Genomic DNA, 24,125 nt, shown 5'->3' on the forward strand with positions numbered 1-24,125 from the left:
GCTGACTTTAATAACAGTACATGACATATATATACTAAAACAATTACATGGCATTCAATACAGTAGGCGTAGCAGTGGGCGGAGTTCGTAGCAGTCGCGAAAGATAAGGCTGAAGTGGGTGTAACAAGAGGCGTGTACATAGACATGTGATGTAAACGTAACAGAAGATGTCATAAATGGGGCGGAAACATGGAGGGGGCTACCTAAGGAGCCGGGACCTCTGACCTAGTGGTGCGCGCAAGCTGGCAATGACGTGTTACTAGGGAGAACTGGGGGCTATGACTTCTGCGCTAGAAGAGGAGACTAAAGTCTGGAGAGTCAGAGCGACATGTACCTAAACACTATCTAGTATCTGATGTTTAGAGAACATGTTGATAGAATCCAAAAGTTATCAGGGTAAAGGCTAACAGACTCTAAGACTGGTGCATGCATTATTCTACATGTAGTGCGTGTTGAGGAATATTAGATGACCATTAATACAGTATTTCTCTTACATGGAGACGTAAAGGCTAGACGATGACTGAAACTATTGATGCGATTCAGTAGCTTAGGAATGCAGAGAAGGAGGGCTGGACTGATAACTAGAATCATAACATACTCTTGGCAGACTGGCAGGCAGAGCCAGGCCGAGCCGGGCACTGTGAGGCAGGAAGTAAGTGAAGGGTCAGGGATGCAGGTGGGGGCTGTATCGCTCCTCAGCGAGGGTTCAGGAGACAGGAGCTGAATCTGGTGTCCGGGCCCTTTTGAGGCCTAGAAACGGGGACTTTTACTGAATTAACGTGCACACTGTGAAACGTGGCAACATAACTTTACATAGGCCTAATACTCGTAGCTTTCACGAGAACTGGAAACTGGCATACTAGAGTTGGACACAACTAGAATTGCGTCTTTAATCGATCATAAGGGAATACATATGCATATTGATCATGCACATATAACATAAGATGGGGAACACGTAGGGACACAGAACATGGCAAAATTTACTTTTCCACATTCCCTCCTTGTCACTACGTTTTCATCAGGAAACATCAATATTCATGATACCATCTATCATTTCATACAGTATCATTTGCTCGTCTCGAATTGGCTTGGAACGGGACTTAGGACTAGGACTTGGAATACAGGATGTAGCACAAATGCCGCAAATCGCAGGGCCACATTGTAAACAGAGGCAGCAACTGAAAATGATCATTACTGCTATACCTAGGAATGACAATACTTTCCATCCCCAGGCAGAAATTATACTCCAGAGCCAACCGGACCATGTCCAGGTGCCTGGATTCTGGTGTAACTGATGGGCAATTTTATGAAGTCTGGTTATAGCTGAATAAACAGACGGCGCGTTATTAGGAATGAAAATGCAGCAACTAGATCCGATGACTCTACATGCTCCTCCTCTATCGGCCAGTATGACGTCAAGAACGAGACGATTTTGGAGCACAACAAATCTCAAAGCAGATTGCTCTTCGGTTAAGTTACCTAGAGCAGAAGTAGTCTCATTCACTACTGCTTCAAGGGTTCTGGTTAATCTACGAATTAACTTACTATTCTGGACGGGGCCTATAAAGAAGAAGAATCCTTTATTGAAATCTTGATACTGTTCTAGAGTAGTTTCAGTTTGATCGACAATCGGGGACTCGATCTCCCTTCTATGTCTAATGTGTACTAGATGTGTGTTTCTATGATAATCGGATGGGGCTAGGAAAACTGGTGGCCGTAGGAAGGCAATGTAACATGTTCCATCCCAATCGAGGGGCAGACGAACATATGCGGTCTGACCACAAACAAAATATGAATGACGTGAGGCTTTGAAAATAGATTTCCCACTGTCACTATACTTGACAATAGTAGTACAATCACTATGTCCTACATGTGCAGAACCATTCTTTCGGACACATAATTCGCCTTTGACTGGTAGTACTGAAATTGCAGGTAAATCTGGAGTAGTATCAGACTGAACATTCAGGACCATAAAATTCGAAGAATAATTACCTAAATTATAAACTTCATTTTCTAGATCTAACCCGGTTCTATGGGTGAGACCTTGCTTGTCTGGAAAACATGTACTGTTCAGAAGGGACATATCAGTTGAGGATGACGTTAACGTGGACCATGCTCCACACGAACCATTATGTGAAAACGGATAAGGAAAGAGTGGCAGAACTCCCTTCGGTGTCTGAAAAGGGGGGAGTCGACCACACACCCAACAATTAGTGGCATTGCTGGTCTGGTGTGAATAGTGTAGCATTCTGATAAACGTGTTATTACGCATAGCAAGACGATAGGATAGCTCGTGAGGAGGCAGATCACTAAATGTGTGCTCTACTGTAGCATTAGAAAACTTATTTACATGAGAAATTGTAAAACATAAATGCAATGCATAACTTGTGCAGGTAACCATCAAACTCAAAAACAGAAGAAAACATAGAATAATGATACATCTGATAGAGTTTTGACTAACTCTCTCACTATGGGGGTCTATCTCATACATGTCAGAAACCTGTCTAACCGCTTCACCCGAGGGGGACTTAGACAATTAAACTGGCTGACTTATTTTACTAGACCGGAGCTTACTTTTATACTCCTGCTGCGGAGTTTCCTCTAACAGGGGAGGCTTGGAATCAAAGTCTGTAGCGGGACAGTCCTTGAGAATGGAACAGTCTTTAGAAATGGAACAGTCTTTAGAATTGTCATTAAAAGTCTTTTTCCGGATTCCATGAAATTTCTTGACGTGGGACAGATGGACCCAACCCTTGCGGCCTTCTAGCTTCACGGCCGTGCGGGTGGTCAGAAGGACAAGTTGAGGTTGTTTCCAGCGGGGCTCCAGCGGACTTGAACGATCAAAGTTCCGGACAAGTACAAGACTTCCTGGGATGATTTCATGCGGTTTCACCTCGGTATTGTCTGGAAATGCGGCGGCAACCTGTGAACGACAAGAGTGGAGGGCAGACATCAAGGAAGCTAGGTAATCTGTCAGCATATTACTGGAAACATCTGTAATACTTCGGGGTCTAGGTGTACCCCACATGTTCGGGGGGCGGCCGAATACGACCTCATAAGGGGACAGACCTGATCTGGAATGTGCGACCATGCGCATATAGAATAGGGCGACTGGCAGAGCTACTAGCCAGTCTACACCTTTCTCTTTACATACTTTGGCGATACGGATTTTTAGGGTCTGATTATGTCTCTCTATGAGACCTGCTGCTTCAGGATGGCGTACACAATGAAACTTCCACTGGTACCCTAACAGAAGGGACACATGCTTCATTAACTCAGATGAGAATGGCTGGCCGTTGTCTGAATACACGACCCTAGGGAGTCCATAACGAGGGAAAAATTCACGAACCAGCTGCTTGGCAGTGGTCGCGGCTGTGTAATCTGGAACTGGATATGCCTCTGTCCACCTGGACAAAGCGCATACAACTACAAGGACATACTTGAAACCTCGACATCGCTCCATCTGAATATAATCCATTTGGAGGACCTCAAAAGGGTGGTCAGGAGGCTGGAATCCCCCTTGTTCCACCGGGACACTTTTACCTGGATTGAACTGGCAACATATCATACAGGTACGGACTTTCTGCTTGGCTGCAGCTCGTAAATGCTTGTTGAACCAAATGTTCTGGATACTGTCTAACATGGCTTTTTCTCCTAAATGTGCAGGACTATGTGCGGTATTAATAATGACTTGAACCATTGAGTCGGGGAGAAACCATGTGGCTTTTCCCTTCGTCAACCATCCCTGATCTGTCTGGACCCCTCCTTGTTCGGACCATTTCTTGATTTCTTCGGGAATAGCATGTGACTGGATATCTATGACATCTTGTGTAGGGTCCTTAACTGTCATACATGTAGTCGGATCTGGAGTGTGTGTCAGTGTCATGTTAACTGGAATGTCTGGAGTCTGGGCTGTAAGCTTGGCTGTTTGGTCTGCTAGATCGTTACCTTGGGAAATGATGTCAGTGACTTTCGTATGTGCTTTGCACTTCATGATAGCGATAGCTGTCGGTAAATGTATTGCATCTAACAGAGCTTGGATAAGGAGACCATGCTGAATCTTGGTTCCATGAGAAGTCATAAAACCTCTTTCTTGCCAGAGCACTCCAAAGTCGTGTACGACTCCGAATGCATAACGTGAATCTGTGTATATGTTAACTTTCAGGTTCTTGGCACGTATGCAGGCTTGGGTCAGAGCGACTAGCTCTGCTGCTTGAGCGGACAGGGTGTCAATACGGTGTGTCTCTATAACTTCAGTTTCAGTAGTCACTGCATACGCGGCTACTAGTTCTCCTGTACTTGTTCTCATACATGAACCATCCACATAAAGTGTCAGGTCGGGATCAGGTAATGGAATATCTGTCAGGTCTTGTCTTGGCTTTGTCATAGTGTTAACTACTTCCACACAGTCATGTGTGGCAGGATTTGAAGTAACTGACGGTAACAGTGTAGCAGGATTTAGAACGTTGCAGCGTCTGATTTCTATGTGTGGCTGGAACAGTGTCAATTCATAACCCGTTAAACGTGCAATTGTCAAGTGCTGGGTCTGTGTTCGGTTTAAAAGAACTTCCACGGAGTGTGGAACTTGTACTGTCAGGGAGTGTCCTAATACTATGGAATCACTTTGTCTGATAGCTAGTGCTGTGGCTGCAACTGACTTGAGGCACGCAGGCAGAGCCTGGGCTACTGGATCTAGTGTGCTCGAGAAATAAGCACAAGGCTTGTATTGTCCTGCTTGATCTTGTGTGAGAACAGATAATGCTGTACCATTACGTTCAGTAACAAAAAGTGTAAAAGGCTTACTATAGTTCGGTGTTGCTAGAACAGGAGCTTGACATAAGGCTTTCTTTAATTCATTAAAAGCAAGTGTATGTTCAGACGTCCAAGGGAGGACAGTCGATACGGCTGCCTCCTGTGTCGTTAACTGTATCAGTGGTTTAGCTAGAAATGCATACTGGGGAATCCATTGTCTGCAATAGGAAGTGAGGCCGATAAAAGCTCGTACCTCTTTCTGTGTCTTGGGCTGAGGAAGACTCGCTATTAACTGGATACGGTCAGGTGTCAACTGCCTACCCCTCTTGGACAGTAAGTGTCCTAAGTAGACCACTTGCTGGACACAGAATTGAAGCTTCGAAGGGGACACCTTGTGCCCCATCTCGGCTAGGAAATACAGAACTGTAAGTGACGCTCGCTCGCAGTCACGTTCAGAACGGGCTGTGATCAGTAGATCATCGACATACTGGAGCAGGGCAGTGTCAGTTGGCATGTGAATATTGTCTAGTTGTCTTTTAAGTGCTTGACTGTAAATGCTAGGACTTTCTGTGAAACCTTGAGGAGCTCGTGTAAATTTATAGCTCCTTCCATTTAAACAGAATCCGAAAAGGAACTGGCTGTCTGGATGAATCGGAACACTGAAAAATGCGTTTTTGAGGTCTATGACAGTGAAAAACGTGGCTTCAGAATCAATGGCTGTCAATAGGGAAGAAATATCTGGAACAACTGGGTACTGGGAAATGATACATTTATTAAGCTCTCGAAGATCAATCACTAATCGATATACTGGAGGTGCATTTGGATCAGTACGTTTCATGACTGGAATGATAGGAGAATTACATACATTGGAGTCAGTTTCTACAACCACTCCTTGAGCAATGAGCTCGTCAATAATTTTGGATAAGGCTGCTACAGCCTCAGGTGGCAATCTGTACTGTCTGATTCGTGGTAACACTATACCTGGTTTCAGAGTCACACGATGGGGTGTGATTTGCATAAAACCAACATCAGTTGGACCTTGTGCCCATAGATGCTGGGGGACATTCAGTAATCTTGGATCAAAATCTCGTAATACATAGTGACCCTTAAAGTCACGTAAAAACAAACGTATTCCTTCTGGGGAGCAACAAATAACTGCACCTAATTCTTTCAGTGTCTTAATACCTAACAAATTTTCTGGACATGACTTCGTAAGTAATAAATCAGTAGTTCGGGACAATGGACCTACTTCTAGAGTAACTGGTTTGGAAATCTCGTTAACTATTGGCTTTCCTGAAAATCCAAGGGAAACATTTCTTGAGCCTGAGAGCGGAGCCCCTGGAACCTCGTCATGACTGATAGTAGTCCTACTTGCCCCTGTATCAATCAGAAACTTTCTGTCTTTCCCTAATACTTGACTGTGAACATAGGGACCCTCTTGATCTACAGGTATCTCGATGAGAGGCAAGCCTACCTCCCTCTCTAGGCTGTTTCATGAATACTGCTGGTACTCTGGATACTCGGACTGTGCATACTGGTACATCTGCTGTGTAACATGCTGTGTTGCAGCTATAGGCTGCGGTACTGTAACTGTCTGTGGTGCATTCTGTGGTAACTGGGAAGTCTGTGAAACTTGTTCTTGTCTAGGCGGACGTGGTCTTTCTTTAGTCTTACCGGTAGCTATGTTGTGTTTCAGAACTGCACACTCGTTTATAAAATGACCTGGCTGTTTACAATAATTGCAGGTCCCTTTAACAGGAACTGCAGGATGACTGGCTTGATTCAGGCCCCTCTTATGACTGTCTTGAGGAACAGATTGTGCAACTAATACTTTCATTTTCGTGTCTTTCATACGTTTCCTTTCGTGATCTTGCTCTTCCCTGATTCTATTCTGGTGATACTGAAGCATCTGAAGCATTTGGGACGGAGTATTAGCTTGCCAGGTACTTTCGACTTTCAAAACTCGATTCTTAACTTGTGGACTTGAATTCTCGACTATTTTAGTAACAAAAAGATGAGGGTATGACTCACTACTCGTCTTCAATCCACTGTTAATACCAAAACATTTCTCGAATCTAGAATAAAAATCACTAGTATCTTCGTCTGGTTTCTGTTTACAGGCTGAGATTGCATCCCAGTCTTCCTTTTTCGTGGCTAGTAATCTTGGCAAAACTTGTATCAATAGCTCGGGTAATTCTTTACATTTATCTCCTAGACCGGTACCTGGTACACGTGTATTTTCTTCAGCTTCTAGAGCTGCCCAATCTATCTTTTTCTCTCCCACCTCCCATTCTTTTTCCTTGAGTTTTTCATATATGCCCGCAGGCAACAGGACCTTTAACATTTTAATTATATCTGGATACGTGTATTCTCCTATACGGAGCATGTCTTTTAATTCACGGTGGAACCCTGCTGGATCTTTGTCGTGACAGGGAATTAACTTTTTCATCTCTAAGAGTTCCATCTTTGTAATCGGGGTGTAAACAAATACTCGTTGCATTTCACCACCCTGTGTCCTAACTGGGTGTACTTCTCGTAACGGATGCTGTTTGTCTATGTAAAACGGTTTACTTTCTGGGGGTGAGACGTGAACAAAATGCGGGTTCAGAAACGTTGTATATTTGTGGCGCTGTTCTAGAATGATACTAATTAAGTCGGTACCTAGACCTTTCCATCTATACTGGAGTAACTCGTTCAGAACATCATGTAACGGACCTGGATCAGAATGTTGACCCTCATACAGAGTAATGAGGTGCTGGATTATATACATACCCACCAGTCGCTGCTCGGCTGGGGGCAGTTTCAGAAACATTTGTGCCACTATTTCGTCTGGAAAAGTGGTAGAATCAGTAGCCCACCGGACTGCTGATCGGGCTAGTTCTTGTTCATGCATAGTACTAAGTTCACTATAACCGATTCGTGATTTCAGAATGTGATCGGTAGCTTGAAATACTTGCTCTAGAGAACCTTGTTCTGGTGCTGTAAGAGAGGAAACTTTCTTGTGTTCTAGACGTGAATGTCGGTCGGGAAGTCTAGTTCTACCTACATACGCTATTCTGGAAGGATTCTCGTCGTCTACCTCTTCGGTAGGAGAGTCGTCTTCTTTCTCGCTTACTTGTGCTGCTTTGCGTTTCTCGTGTAACCTTATTATTTCCTTACGAATTTTCTTGTACATACTCTCTATACAACTGAGTGTCCTGTGTCTTCCCTCGGCTATATTATCACTCCACCTTGTCAGGACTTTCATTTCAGTCGGCTCTTTATCTGGATAATCTTGTTCCCTTATTAAACAATTAATTAGAAACTTTAAAAGCATGAGCTGGGTCTCAGCTTTCCTTAGAGACATGACCTCACCAATACTTTCTTGGTCCTCTCCTGTACAGATGAAACGATATATTCTGTCTAGATCTTCTTTCATATTCGGTAGGGTGTCCAAATACTCGGTCACCCGTCTTACACGCAATGAATATATAACCATACTATCGTCACCTGGGACTGGATCATAACGGCATTCGGTAAGAGCTCGCCTGATATCTGCAACGGACTGGTGTTTGGGCGTACGCTGTAACGCACGTTCATGTAACTCGACTGACGTTACACGTTTGTGTGGCGGCGGGGTTCCCGGGGGTCCTCCTCCCGCGGCCCCTAAACTGGAATCGTCGACTGATACTCTTCGTGCTGGCAGAGTGACCGATGTAGCGGGTACTTGTAATGTAAGCTGGACCGGGGGTTCCGTAACGGGTGCCCCGGTGGCTGGAGGAGCAGGAATTACATTATTTACAGGAGCTGGTGGAGCAGGATTTGCATATTCTGGGACTGTGTCGTCCAAATAGGACGAGAGAAAAATATCAGCTGCGGTCGGTTTGTGACGTAGCTTGGTCGGAACTAATGGTGGCGGGAAATTACTGGATGCCTCCGGGGTTGCTTTTGGCAAGCCCTCGGCAAGAAGAGGGTACATACCCTTAATAAGGGCATTCCTCTGTCTGTCTGACTGTTCGGTTTTAACTCGTTCACCTATTTCGATTAATTCCCTTTCTTGGGCTCTTTCTGAGGATTCTCTACTTAATTCTGACTTTCTGATTTCTTTTTCGGTTCTTTTATGAGATTCTTTGCGCCATAACTCGATGGCATCTTTCTGTGACTGTCTGGCTTTCTTTTTCCATAATACTTCTTCTACTCGCATGATGCACTCGGCATCCCATGTGCCTGATACAGGCCATCTATATTTCTCTTCTAATTCCTTAGTGTACTCGACCCATAAGTCTAGATATAATATGGCACTTATGCCATGCTTATGATACATAAAATGACCTGGACTGTCCCTAGGCGGGACAGGAACTGCTTCCTCGAGCAGACCTTTTCTAGTTCTCAACTGACGTAATTTGAGAACAGAGGCATGACGTAAACTGGGATCTGGACACAGTACAATACACAATGAACACAATAATGACTTGAGACTGATCACTCATACCACGACATTGAAAACACATTGAAATGACATTTAAAATAACAGTTCGAACAGAAACATTACCTGGAATACTTGAGAACAGAAACACATGAATTTCTCGAGAACAGAACTTACTAGAATTACTAGATGCACTGCTGAAACAGTACGAAACATACCGGTCTCAAAAAGAGACACGTCAGGACCCGCATCCACCTAGGTGGACACTTCGTGTTGGATTTGCGTACCCAAACCCACGGACCAGAGACAAATTAATTGACCCTGTCTAGATACTACCCCAGCAACGGTACTCACCGGGCAGCAAGAACGGAAGGCCTCGGACTGGACTGGACTGCTACGACGACGGACTACGAACTTCGGACTTCAGTTACGGGTGGGCCTCCGGATACCTCGGACCTTGGACTCTCGGCTTGGGCTCTGGTCGGGACTCGCCGCGTTCCTCCACCGCCTCGTCTGGATGCTGGACCGCAACCTCCGTCTCCTCCGTGGGCCTGAGGGATACTTGAAGCAGAAATATCTGCCACTGCGCAGGATGGTTCCGTCACGACTGCAGAGGATCAGGGGGCTTGCGTGGCTTCTCCGGCGCGTGGGGAAAGGGCAAGTCCCTATTCGGGCGCCATTATGTGGTAAATAAATAATTAAATACCTGTGCTATTTTTGACAAGATATACTAATAACAGATAGCTCAATAAATAAGAGTCAAGATTCGAGGTATCTTGAGTTTGCAGGTTTTAATACAGCATAAAGGACAGCAACAGGACAACCTGCACGGGAATAGGATGGCAGGGCCCGGCAGCTGCCGGGGCAGGATCTGGGATGAGCGCGCTGACTTTAATAACAGTACATGACATATATATACTAAAACAATTACATGGCATTCAATACAGTAGGCGTAGCAGTGGGCGGAGTTCGTAGCAGTCGCGAAAGATAAGGCTGAAGTGGGTGTAACAAGAGGCGTGTACATAGACATGTGATGTAAACGTAACAGAAGATGTCATAAATGGGGCGGAAACATGGAGGGGGCTACCTAAGGAGCCGGGACCTCTGACCTAGTGGTGCGCGCAAGCTGGCAATGACGTGTTACTAGGGAGAACTGGGGGCTATGACTTCTGCGCTAGAAGAGGAGACTAAAGTCTGGAGAGTCAGAGCGACATGTACCTAAACACTATCTAGTATCTGATGTTTAGAGAACATGTTGATAGAATCCAAAAGTTATCAGGGTAAAGGCTAACAGACTCTAAGACTGGTGCATGCATTATTCTACATGTAGTGCGTGTTGAGGAATATTAGATGACCATTAATACAGTATTTCTCTTACATGGAGACGTAAAGGCTAGACGATGACTGAAACTATTGATGCGATTCAGTAGCTTAGGAATGCAGAGAAGGAGGGCTGGACTGATAACTAGAATCATAACATACTCTTGGCAGACTGGCAGGCAGAGCCAGGCCGAGCCGGGCACTGTGAGGCAGGAAGTAAGTGAAGGGTCAGGGATGCAGGTGGGGGCTGTATCGCTCCTCAGCGAGGGTTCAGGAGACAGGAGCTGAATCTGGTGTCCGGGCCCTTTTGAGGCCTAGAAACGGGGACTTTTACTGAATTAACGTGCACACTGTGAAACGTGGCAACATAACTTTACATAGGCCTAATACTCGTAGCTTTCACGAGAACTGGAAACTGGCATACTAGAGTTGGACACAACTAGAATTGCGTCTTTAATCGATCATAAGGGAATACATATGCATATTGATCATGCACATATAACATAAGATGGGGAACACGTAGGGACACAGAACATGGCAAAATTTACTTTTCCACAAAGTGACAGTCACTCTAGTGGACCCCCCAATGGTAAGGTGGTAGTACCCTTAGAGGATGAGCTTGACCTGCTCTCACTGGAGGAGAGGAAGCTTGAACTCAAGGAGAAGGGACTAGCCCTTGAGGAAAGAAGGGTCAAGTTGGGCCTAAGGCCCAAAAATGGTGGCAGCACGGGAATTGAAAAATCCACATGCCCACTCGCAATGTTGAGTGAGATTTTATCAGGTCGAGCTATTTTTAGCATTTTCTCGTCCGTGCTGGCGAGTTAACTTAAACTGGGAGGAATAGGTGTTCTGTTCATTCAGACAGCGAATGAGCAATAAAAACGCCTTTAAATCTTGTTTTGGCCTTAACACATTTTTTGTCTGTTCAAGAACAGAGATCAAATGTCAGTTTGTCTTTTTACTAAGTGTTGCTTATCTGTTCTTGGAAAATGGTTTTTACTTTTCTTTCTGTTGTTATTGTTAGTGCTTTTTGTCAAGTGTGTTATCTGACAATAATTGTGAAACAAAAGGCTGTAAAATGTCAGTTTATTTTTCTAGCACATTTAAACAACTTGTAAATTAGTAGTAGAATTATTTTAAAAATATATCAGGAATTATGAAATAACTTATTTCTGTACTTACATAGGAGCAAAATAAATCAAAACACTTTACTTGGTAATATGCAAATGAAAAATATTTGCAGAAACTCGATTTCGAGACTTTGTACACTATATAGTTTTAAAACGACAGTACATCCTCTGCCCCAGACCCTAAGCCAAGAGCACGTAGAGCCCTGCACTCCATGTGCGATCACCTCACATTACTAGACTTGGGACGAATCCGGGACCCGGCCCACACCACGTTTACACATTACACCAGCGTCAGGGACACTTGGACACGGCTTGATTATTGGTTGGCCTCCCCTGAAATATCTAAATGGTTCCACAGCATAGAGACATTACCTAGGTCGTATTCGGATCACTCCCCAGTATTACTGGGACTGTTGGTTCCTCGCCCTGAGGGGTTTGAAAGACAGTGGAGATTCCCGAACCGTGCTCTAGATGACGAAGCGTTTAAACAAGACCTCTATGTAGCCATAGAGGACTATTTTGAATTAAACACTGGCTCTGTGGATTCTGAGGCGGTGCTGTGGGAGGGATTTAAGGCATACTTGAGGGGGATATGTATCTCAAAAAGTTCCAGGGTGCTTCGTGACATACGTGGCACACTTTCCCGTTTAGAGAAGGAACTGGCTACACTGGACACCGCTCAGACAGCAACTGCCGACCCGGGCTACACCATGAAACGAGCAGCGCTGCTCTTAGAATATAAAGAGGTAGCAGACAGGGAAATACTTTACATGGGGAAATATCATAACGCCAAAGTTTATGGAGAAGGGGTACGCCCTGGACGAGTTCTAGCACAAATGCTCCGACCTCCTTACGCGAAAGCATACGTCACGAAACTCTACTCCACATCAGGGACTACACTCAAGGACCCACTGCTAATACAGAAGGATTTTTTTGCTTATTTTAAGACACTATACACATCCAGACTAGGGCAGGACTGTACCGGTCAAGAATATATTTGGAGAAATATATGCAAGATTTTTTAGCGGAGCCCATCACAGCGGACAGCATAAATGAAGCCATTACAGCCCTAAACCCATCCACAGCCCCGGGTTGGATGGATTTACAGGCGAATTCTACAAAAACCTATAAAGACCTTTTGATCCCTCGACTTTTAAACGTTTATGCTGAAGCTCTATAAAAACAACAGCTCCCTCCTACCCTATGAGAGGCGGGTATTATTCTGCTCCCTAAACCTGGCAAGGATCCACTGCACTGTAGCTTCTATAGACCCCTATCATTGTTAAACTTAGACTATAAAATTCTGGTCAAGGCTCTAGCATGCCGCCTCTCGCTACTTATGGAATTTATGATATCCCCTGTGCAATCAGGTTTCATTCCTCATCGATCTACTGCCTTCAACCTCCGCACCCTTTTTAACGTCTTGCACAGAATAAATCCGGGGGTTTCCGGCAGCCGCAATCCTACTAGACACCGAGAAGGCGTTCGACTCCTTGGAATGGCCTTTTTTGTTTCCATAATGCAATGCATGGGAATGCCCCAGGGATTCAATGCCACTACGGCTTTGTTATACACGCAGCAGACAGCTCGGCTCCGGCTAAACGGCACCCTATCGACCTCCTTCACACTATCACGTGGCACGAGGCAGGGTTGCCCCCTCTCCCCTTTATTGTTTATTTTAGCAATAGACCCACTGATAACACATTTCCAGGAACTACATTCACACAGGAGACTGCAATTCAACACAGGTACGCTATTAGTTCCCCTTAACGCTGACGACACTATCCTATATGTTCGAGATCCTCAAACAAACCTAGACCCTCTCCTCAGAGAGATCCTCAGATTTGGCACCTTCTCGGGCTAGGGATAAATTGGCATAAATCAATTATTTTCCCCCTAACGGCTAGCACAACCCGATGGTTCCCGAAATTCCCTTTGGACTGGTGCGAGGACTCGGTAAAATACTTGGGGATACATATACAGTTAGACATGGACCAGATTATATGCCGTAATTACGGGTTGGCCATTTCTAAACTGGAAACGCAAGTCGACTCCTGGCTTAAACTTCCCCTTTCCATGGCGGGACGGGTCGTGCTGGCAAAAATGATTGTTCTCCCAAACTTTTTATACTTGTTTCACAATATACCAATCCCACTCACTAATAAATGTTTCAATACTCTGAGGTCGCACCTGATTAGACTGGTATGGGGCGACAGGACACCCAGAGTAAAGTGGGAGGTAATGACACTTCCCTGCGACCGAGGAGGCTACGGGGTCTCGGATCTTCAATTATACTCTCTGGCCGATCAATGCAGTTTCGCACAAACATGGTATCACCCAGACGCAAGGATTACATACCTGCGCCCAGAATCTTATTTAGTTTTACCCAACACACTTGCTACCATACTACCCAATGGCTTCGCTAGAAACCCCAAAGACATACAGCCAGTCTCTACCACCAGCTGGGAATGGCTTAAGCTGTGCCATATCACTCGTACTCAAACGTTGTACTCCTCCTCTCTTCCGCTTCCTAATGCCACTTTCCTTCCTATAACTGGCGAAAAGCTGGTACAAAAAACCTGCACTAAATTAAATATCGCCAAGATGGGAGACCTCTATCCAGCTGGCCATGTTTTTGACCCAGAGGTTATGTATACCTTTTCAGATGCCACGTTCATGGACAAATTTGTTTTGGCCAGATTACGTTCTGCCCTGCGAGCTCGGCTCCCTGAATACCCGCTAGAACCTCCCTCATTTTCCCCACTTACGTTGGTGATAACTAGCAGCAAAGGAATCCACATTATATCTCACTGGTATAGGGCGTGCTCTGACCTGGTCCCAGTGGACTATAACAGACTGCGTAGTTCATGGGAATTGGACTTAGGCAACCCAATTACTGATGAACAATGGGCAGCCTGGTGCAGATTTACTAAAACTGTATCCCTCAACAGCAGGCACAAATTAATACACTTTAAATTTTTACGTAGAATCTATATTACACCGGCCCGAATACATAGGATAGACCACCCCAGACCGCATTGCTGCCGGCGCTGTCAGGCCCCACAGGCTGACTTCTCACATCGCGCATGGACATGTCCTCGGGTCCGTGTCTTTTGGGTAGCTGTGCACGATCTATTAAGTAAAATGATACAGATTCCTCTGGTGCAATTGCCCGAGATAGCCCTCCTGGGATATGTAGTTCAGGTCCCCCTGAAGGTGTGCAGATTCGTCGCTATCTCCCTACTTCTAGCTAAAAGAGAGGTCGCAATTTATTGGGGTAGCAGGAGGGCACCAGCGATATCTAGCTGGATCCAAAGCCTTTCGACCTGCTCCATGAAGAGCGACCTGTATGCGAACACTGTCCCGCCCTCCTCCAGGCCGAAAGACATATAGGGACCCTTCCTGGCTTTCCTTGCGTCTCAACAGCAAGACCCCCCCTCGCCACATTAACAGGGTATTGAACCAACGGGGGTGGGTTAGAGGAATGAACCGCATTCATGTATGCTCCTTGACACATCCCACGTGTATATAACACACAGGCCTACAGTGCATCCTGGTGTATGTGGATAGAGGGGGTCTTGGGGCGGGAGCGTGGGAACGACACTATGTTGGACCGCTTAAGGGAGTCTTTATGTGTATCAAATATGGTATTGTCATTACTTGATTGCTCAACCGTGCCTCAATTGACCTATTGTGCTGAATGTGTTCAAATGTACCCAAATGTACACTACAACTGAACTCTGTGCTCTGCTTTGCTTTTCACAAATGCTAAATAAAGTTTAAAAAAAAATTATATATATATATATATATAGTTTTAAAACCACATGTCAGAGGGAAAATCTGTGGGCATTTTAATGTAAAACTGCTGATTGCAAGTGACAGTGTGCTGCTACTTTATGCTTTAGTTGTGAATTAATTAAAAGTGACAGTTTTTAAACATGAGTTGAGAAACATTTTTGCCCCACACTGATGACAATGCGTTTAATGAACTGAGACAAGTCAGAGGTCATGTGTATCCTATATGTGGCTAGATTTCTATTATATATGGAGCAAAAGTTTAGTCTATTAAACTAAACAAGAGTTTTCTGTACATAAGACACGCTAAACTTGCGTATTTGAAGAGTAGAAGTGGAGAGGCCAGAGGTTACACAGAGGCTACTTTAGGTCCCTGGGTGGGGTGGATGTTGAAGCCTGGCTGTCTGCACTGCAAGCCCTGGAGAAGTCAATCAATCAATCAATCATGCCATTTGTATAGCGCACTACTCACCTGGGAGGGTCTCAAGGCGCTTGGGGGGAGGGGTATGCTACTGCTCGAACAGCCAGGTCTTGAGTTGTTTCCTGAAGGCGAGATGGTCCTGGGTCAGCCGAAGGTGGATGGGGAGGGAGTTCCAAGTCTTGGCAGCCAGGTAAGAGAAGGATCTTCCTCCGGCGGTGACTCTTCGGATGCATGGTACGGCTGCGAGGGCGAGGCTGGTGGACCGTAGCTGGCGGGTGGGTGTGTAGAAGGTCAGGCGGTCGTTGAGGTACTTGGGGCCCAGGTCGTGGAGAGACTTGTGTGCGTGGGTGAGGAGCCGGAACGTGATCCTCTTGTCGACGGGGAGCCAGTGCAGGTTCCTCAGGTGGCTGGAGATGTGGCTGCGTCGGGGGACATCCAGGATGAGTCGGGCGGAGGCGTTCTGGATGCGCTGGAGTCTTTTCTGTAGCTTGGCTGTGGTTCCGGCGTAGAGGGCGTTTCCATAGTCCAGTCAGCTGGTGACGAGTGCCTGGGTGTCAGTCTTCCTGGTCTCGGTCGGGATCCAGCGGAAGATCTTGCGAAGCATACGCAGGGTGTTGAAGCACGATGAGGAGTATAGACAAAGGCCAAAGATTAAGGGGGCTGAAGTAGAGGCTTTGAGGAGACAGGTGCTAGTGCCACTATGGTGCCAGCCATACTGGTTTCCTCAGACCAAATGTTGTCTATTGTCAATCACCAGGTTACCAGTGCTGACAATGAGACTAAGCTCCATCCAATGGCCTTGGTAAGCTTAGAGTGGGTAGGGGTTACTGGCCCTGAGAAGATGGTTGTATCCCCTGCCATCCATGTGGAGTGTCGACTGGGAAATGATCCTGAGACTTACGCATGGCCAGAAATGGAGAGGAAGACTCATGTAGAAATGCTGGGTCTCCATGAGTGGGTGTGTGTCAAGCCAGTGGCCAGACACTCTCACAACCAAAGGATCCCCTAATTCCACCACCTGCAGTTGGGACTCCCTTTGAGATGATAGGGATTGACATGGTTGATCCCATTGACCCTCAGACATCATCTGTAAAATAGATTTATCCTAATGATATTGGACCAGACCACAAGATATCCAGAGGCAATTTTCCTCAGGACTGCTACTGCTCCTGCAGTAACAAAGGCCTTCCTGGGCATTTTCACCAGGGTTGGGCTTCTTAAAGAGGTGGTCTTAGATAGAGGGACAAACTTCATGTCTGCATACTTGAAAGCTATGTGGAATGAAGGTGGCACGAGCTACAAGTTCACTAACCCCTTCACCCTCAGAAAAGTGGTTTAGTTGAAAGGTTCAACAAAAGCATGAAAACAGTCAACATGGGCCTCTGAAAAACACAGAAAGAGTTAGGATGTCTTTTTACCTTGCCTCCTGTTTGCCAACAGGAAGGTGTCACAAAGGGGGGTTGGATTCAGCCCTTTAGAACTTATGTTTGGCAGTCCTGTGAGGGGTCCACTAAGTCTTGAAAGGGAAGGATGGGAGAGGCCTCTCAAAGAGCCCAAGTAGAACACTGTGGATTATGGGCCTGTGGTCATGCATGGCAAAGTACAAGAAAGGGGCAAATAAGAATCTAGAGGCCAGCCAGGAGCTTATTAAGCACTGGTATGATGAAACGTCAACACTGGCTGCGAGTATACTTGGTTACCGCGGGCGCCCTGTTTTGAATCCTTGCCCAGCGACGAATGAAAAAAGGGTTATTACGTACCCTGTTTTATTATCACTTTCACTTGCTCTGCTGCCCTCACTACCTTGAGCTAGCCACTGTGGTATTTAGTATACTCTCCTTTACATATGAAAACATCCCTGATCTCCGAGCTCTCAGAGGGGGGATCGTGGCCCTTACTGTGACTAGGCATCACAGAATGAGGAGATTCCCAATGATGACCCCCCCTTTTAAGCTAGGTCTTCCCTTATAGCAGTTGCATGTTTCTTAGACCCAAGGGTTTCTTGTCTTTAGTAGACTCTGAAGTGCTTTTCACATGTTCATTTAGTAAAGCCTGACTGCTCTTTGCCACTCTAGAAAGGACTGAGCTAAGGATTTATTAGTGTGAATCCAAGGACCGTCATTGGGGTATTGTAATAATAATACATGGTGAACACTAACCCCCCTCACCACATAACATTCCACTTCGTACATATGGCAGTTAAGTTCAGTTACCCCTTTTAAAAATGCAATCAAACACATGATAGCCAAACATACATTCAGGTCAAAGCACTGTTATCCGCATGATTCTTCTTTTGGCCATAGCCTGGCGCCCCACCTAGGATCAATTAAGGCCCCCACCAGCCCCCCAGGGGGTCTGCTCCCCTAGTTTGAAGACCTCTGACTTACAGATATCGGCCAAATTTTCCTGCAGTTACAATCTTTTTACATGTTGATGTATGGTGGGCATCCTCACTTTCTGCTAAAAAATATTTACCCGTCTTCTGACGGAGAAGGATTCCGTTTTTCTGCACTCTCCCACTTTACTCTCCATAAGAGATTACCTTGCCACAAATCAAGCAATGAGAGCCCCCGGTCACAAATCAAAGAATAATCTTGTATTGCTCTTACTGAAAGGCATCTTTTAGCAACCTCTGTCTAGGAAGGATGGCATTTTGCAATGCTAAAGCAGATGTAGTTGCATTTCCTGTATCCCTCTTTCTTCTAAGCATTGAACGGTTGTTCTTGCCAAGCACTGAGATGCTTGTGCATCAAAGATGTTCCAAAGCTGTACCTCCCTCAGCTACCCCAGTCAGTTTCATGTCACACAATGTGCATATAAAGTCCTTTGAGGACAATGAATTTTTCTCAAGGTAGAAGAGTGAACAATTTTCAAACAATGAATCCTGGGTGCTTTTTTGAATCCTTTAGGTGACTATCTTCCAGGTCTGCATTTCTCTCCATATCATGTTCCTCAGGATTTCCCCTCTCCTGGTCTTGTTGTCCAGATGCCATTGCAAATGAGCAAAACATTTTGAGTCTCCATAAAAGAAAAGCATATCATACATACTATACAGTCTCCCTTACTGCATAGCTCATCTACTGCAAGGAGTGCAATGATATGTGCAAGAAAGATCAAGAGCAATTTGAATATGGAAGTATACATTCTCAGGAACCAATCAAACATCTTCAATCGGCTGTAAGGATTTGTTGTCTCTCCACGGTTCCAAAGAAATAATCATGGGTGGATTGTACACACAGGGACTGCAATTCTGATTCCTGGTACTGCAACTCCATCAAGTCTTTTAACGTGGAAATTTGCAAAAGTAACACTACAGCTGTGTTATTTACGGTGCAGTCAGCACACTCACACCCTCAAACAATATAGATAAAATAGTTTTCTTGCCACACACAATTTACAAATAATTATAGCATTTGTGACACACACTTTTTGGGTTTTGCAGCACTTAAAAAATAAGTCCCACCTGTCTTATCTTGCGAATGCCCCGCAACCAGAAAAACAAGTCATGGCACTGTAGCGTTGTTACTATTTGAGGTGATATATGGTGGATGCTTTAAAAAATACACAGAAAAAAATGATTGCCTTGTGTAAAGAAATTGCTACATACAATGTATGAGGCAGTAAAAAGTGTTTTTATGACCACATGTGAACATCTGCCTGAGAAGAAGTACATTTCAATGTGAGTGCTGGTGTGCCTAGATGGGCCTCCGGGCCATATCTTTATTTGTATGTTTTTTTTATTTATTTTGCGTATTGCATACTACAAAAAATAGATGTCTAAACAGGAGCTTATTTTGGCCCAAGTGATAATGAACAGTAAAATATAATCATGATGTTCCAGTTTTAGAAGTGGAAACGTGTCTCCTATTTGATATAACTACAGACTGAAAACTGAACAATATATATTATTCTAATGGTCTGCGTTACTGTTGCTTTCAGTGTCAAAAGACAGATTCGTAATAAAAGTGAAAGTGTTGCGCAATCAGAATGTGTCTTGCAATAAGGTGGTTGGCCATATATTTTATGCAGGGCACTGACTGTACATGTATTACTTTCTTTTTAGGGTATTCTGACACACAGAAGTTGAATTCCATTAAAGATCTTGAAGAACTGCATAAGTTCAAATCTTCGCCTCTGTGCGTTTCAGGTGATCCAGGTAAGTAGTTGTATGCAATAAGTATATTAAGACGACATTTTTCAAATGACCTTGCCTTCTGCTCAATGCCATGATTCAGGGGTTAAGCACAGTAGCGGCCCTGCAGGTAAGCACAGTGGGGCAGGGCGGGGGTGTTGTAGGTGACAAACAACGGGATTGGGAATGTAAAATAAATAAATAAACCACTTACCTTTTGCTCCCTGCATTGCCAACTCGACGATGTGGCGAGAGCAAGGTAAGTAGTTTTATTTATTTATTTTACATTCCCTGTCCCGTCAATTGTCACTTTCACCACCCTACCCCGCCCCCGCACCGGTCCACTGTGCTTACCTGCATGGGCCGCCACTGGCTAAGCATCAATAATTGTATAAGTTCACAAATATAATAAGAGTGCTCGTCATCATTTTAGTGGGTGCTAACATTAGTAATGGTATAAAATTAATAATTGACAACCAGCTAACCTCTCCCCCTACACACACTTTTAGTGGTACTAGGAAGCTGGAGATGGGATCAGGATACATCTAGATTTGGAAGTCAGACTAAAACTTTTTTTCACAAAAAACAGCCAGGTGATAGCTTCTTTATTCTCCTTTCCTTAATTAAGTGAACACTTCACTTTACTTGGTGCGTGCTTGTTTTTTTTAGTTATATTTCTGTATTCAATTAATTGTGCTCTCTTTAGGTTTCTGTTAATTATTGTTATACACACACTCCCAGAGTTATTTTTAATATAGCACAAAGTATTATTCAAATCATAGTCCATGTTTGTGTAAGCAGCAATACATTAAACAGTAATAGTCCAAAACACTTAGGGGCCGATTCCGATTCGGGAAAAAAAGCGTCCGTCCAAATCGTATCCGGAGCCCTCTCCGTATGAATCATACACGTCCGTCCGAATCGCGTAGTACGATCTGTATCTCGTCAACCCGTCCGAATCGTCGTGAACCGTGCGAATTGCAAGGGTGAAACCGTACGACACAGACCCTCACAGAGAACCGTAAGATTCGTAAACATGCTCTACGACCCGACGAGTACGATCCGGACCGGGGTATAAGGTCGCAATTCGTACGGTCCACGTCAGATAAGGGCGATTTGTACGAACAACCACACAATCACATACACACCGTACAGTGCGTACACCCCATGATCGCAGGGGTACGTGTGTACCCCTGCGATCATGGGGTGTACGCACCGTATCCCATGATCACAGGGTGTACGCACCGAACACCCTACGATAATGGGGTACGGTGCGTATACTCTGCGATCATGGGTTACGGTGTGTACACCCCATGATCGCAGGGGTACGCACCGTACCCCTGCAGACATGGGGTGTACGCACCGTACCCGGGGGGGGTTCCGTACCTGTTTCAAGGTGAACTCTGCTTCTCCGGCCTTTATGGGCTCCCGTAAAAAATGCGTTGTATGGTGCGTACCCGACACGAATCGTACTTGCTGAGTCGGGAAAACCGGCTTCGAACCGTATGGATGTTGCGTACAGCGGGTTCCGAGGGAGAATCATGCGGCGATTAGAGTCATACGGTCTTTGTACGATTCGTACGGAGTCCTGCACCTGGTACGAATCGTACTTCATCGTACGTAAGGGGACGTTGCAGGGTACGATTCGTACGGGAAAATGCTCCGTACGGCTATTCGGAGTGGTTTTTCCCGAATCGGAATCGGCTACAACATCTAAAAGACCGACAGTCGTTTACGGTCCTTCTGACATCTGCCCCATTACGATACATCGGGCAGAGGCATCAAGCAAAGGGAACGTCTGCGGTGCTTCCGATGGGCTCAAAGAGCTCGTCCGTAGGCACCATAATCCCCTAATGACGCCCTGGTGATTAGGATGGCACTCTCCGACAGCCATTTCATGTTGGCCTTTCCAACATGAAAAGGTTGTCAGAAAGTTTCTTTGGGAGACCTTAGCAGGGCCCCCTGGCCCTCCTCAATAGGGCCTTGGGGGCACCTATACTGCGCCCCTTTACATCCCTGCACCGTGTGGCAGGCCGCCGATGTTTGAGCAATACAGTTTGGAAAGGCCCCAAAAACAAGTGAGGGTATATTACTTTAGGAATATTTCAAGAGGTGCCAAAATGCTTCAATAAACTGTTACTTTTTCACAGGAGTCCTGAAATATGGTGCCCAGATTCCATCTCAAACTGAAGTTTTGTTTCTTTAAATTGAACAATTGTCAGCAACTTGGTCAAGGATTCCTGCTAGTTGCTTCAATCGCACGGAGAGCAGTCTCTCTTAGACACGGCTTTCATTGTATATTTTATTTGGAGGTATTTACACTGTTCAAATATTCATGTCCTGTAACCTTCCTTCAGGGGGCACCCTATATTCTCCTGGTTATTCCCACTACTCAGATCTTTACTCCCAGCAGCAGAAACAGCCTTGGCATCATCGTAATTGGTTAAATTAGAACACATACCAGATGTAATTATGAAGAGGCTAATGTGGCAAAGTAGTTGGGAGAAAGGACGCAGGGGGCAGAGGGTGAGGTGTGCACAAGCACCACGCCACATGGTGTCTGATGTTAGCCCATCCCCCACCCAGCTGTGCTGACACTCTTGCATGCTATGTCATTTCCAAAGAGGACAGTAAGATAATTCAGGGTGTTGACACATACATGTGGATGCAGTCATCAAGTCGCCGTTTTTTAATAAGCTCGGCCTTTCATGCGCCATTAGCCGATAAAAGCAAAGCCAGTATTCTGCAGTGTTGTGAAGTGGCACAGAAGTGGCACAGAAGTGGCAGCAACCATTTCATAAAAGGAAGTTCTTTACATAGTTGCGGAAAGGAAGAGGTTCTGGACTGTGCCTACCCATACGGTCTAGGTTATCAGCAGCTCTGGAAGGCTGCCAGTGCCGTTCCAGGACCCGGTCTCTGCCGACGCACAAGGGACCCATCAGGGGCGCCAGCCTGCCAAGTAGAGGGGGGCGTGGGTCATTCTGCTCTAGCGTCTTCCTCACAAACTCACAACCGACCTCTGTTTCCCACTCCCTCTCCTTTTACTTCTCCCCTTCCCCATTCTTCTCTAACCATCCCTGTCTCCCTGTCACTCAAGCACACTTTTCTCTAAACTCTCTTTCACTCTCTCTGTTTCTCCCGCACATATCCTGCTCTGGTATCACACTCTCTCCTGCCATGCATTATCCCCGACCCTTTACAGCTACTCCTTTCCTATTTTTTAATTATTTTTGCCATTTGTGTCATTTTCCAACTTCACTCCATTGTAACCTTTTTCCCATTTTCTGGTTCGCCAGCTCCGCAAGGTCATTCGAATGGCAATAGTGCTATGCAAATATGATCCCTCCTCTGCAAACAGAAACACATTGTAATTTACAGCGCCAATAGCTCTAACTTTCACAAATGCAAAACCGATTACACTGAAGGAGAAGTGTGGCTCACTGGTTAGAGGAGGCAGACCTGGAAGCAGAGGTCAGCCCGGGACCAGGGTTCAATTCCCGGCTCGGCGGGGTCTTGAGTCCTAAAATGTCCATGGACTCGACAATTCTCGCTCCGGTGCCTACTCGATTCACGGGTTCACACTCTGCGACTCTGGGCAATAGCTTGCTTAATCTCCACAACGGCCCCTCGCGGCGGGATGCCTGGCTTTCACCTTGCGGATACCCTGCCGGGGTTATCTCACAGGGGAATACCAGGACGGGTTCCCTAAGCAAGCGCTTAGAAACCGCTTGGTGATTTGCGCTATATAAATTCCTGTACATTTACATTACATAAATTCCTGTACATTTACATTTACTGAAAATGCTTGTTTTTTTTTATTAAGCTCTCCATAACAATGCATCTGTTTTCCTGCACTCTCCTTGTGTGCACCCCCCAAAACACCCACCGTTCTGTCTGTGTTTCTGTCTCATGTACAACACCTCCGTTGTACGCGCCTAACTCAGCTACCTGTTGCTGTCACCCTTGTGTGCTGCTCTCTCTCTTGAGTACTTTGTCTATCAACCGTTGTGCTCCATGTTTCTCACCCCTCATCCGCAGCTCCATCATATGCTTTTCCCCTATGTGTTGCTCTCTCTCCCACCTGTGTGTTGCTCTCTCCCTCATACCCTACTTTCCCCACCTCCCCCGACCACCAGTCCTCCCACCTTTTCTCCTTTGCCCCCTAACCCC

The 24,125-nt window shown here is 45.5% G+C and overlaps 1 protein-coding gene across 1 annotated transcript in view; it reads left to right on the plus strand.

The window, feature by feature from the left end:
* Positions 1-24,125, plus strand: part of LOC144768738 (uncharacterized) — a 376,353-nt gene that overhangs the window by 345,641 nt on the left and 6,587 nt on the right. Inside the window, exon 9 of the mRNA XM_078652621.1 lies at positions 19,887-19,979. Within this exon, the coding sequence (XP_078508747.1) occupies positions 19,887-19,979 (93 nt within the window). The remainder of the gene's footprint in view (positions 1-19,886; positions 19,980-24,125) is intronic.

The sequence above is a fragment of the Lissotriton helveticus genome, chromosome 7, assembly GCF_964261635.1.
Source record: "Lissotriton helveticus chromosome 7, aLisHel1.1, whole genome shotgun sequence".
Lineage (NCBI taxonomy): Eukaryota > Metazoa > Chordata > Amphibia > Caudata > Salamandridae > Lissotriton > Lissotriton helveticus.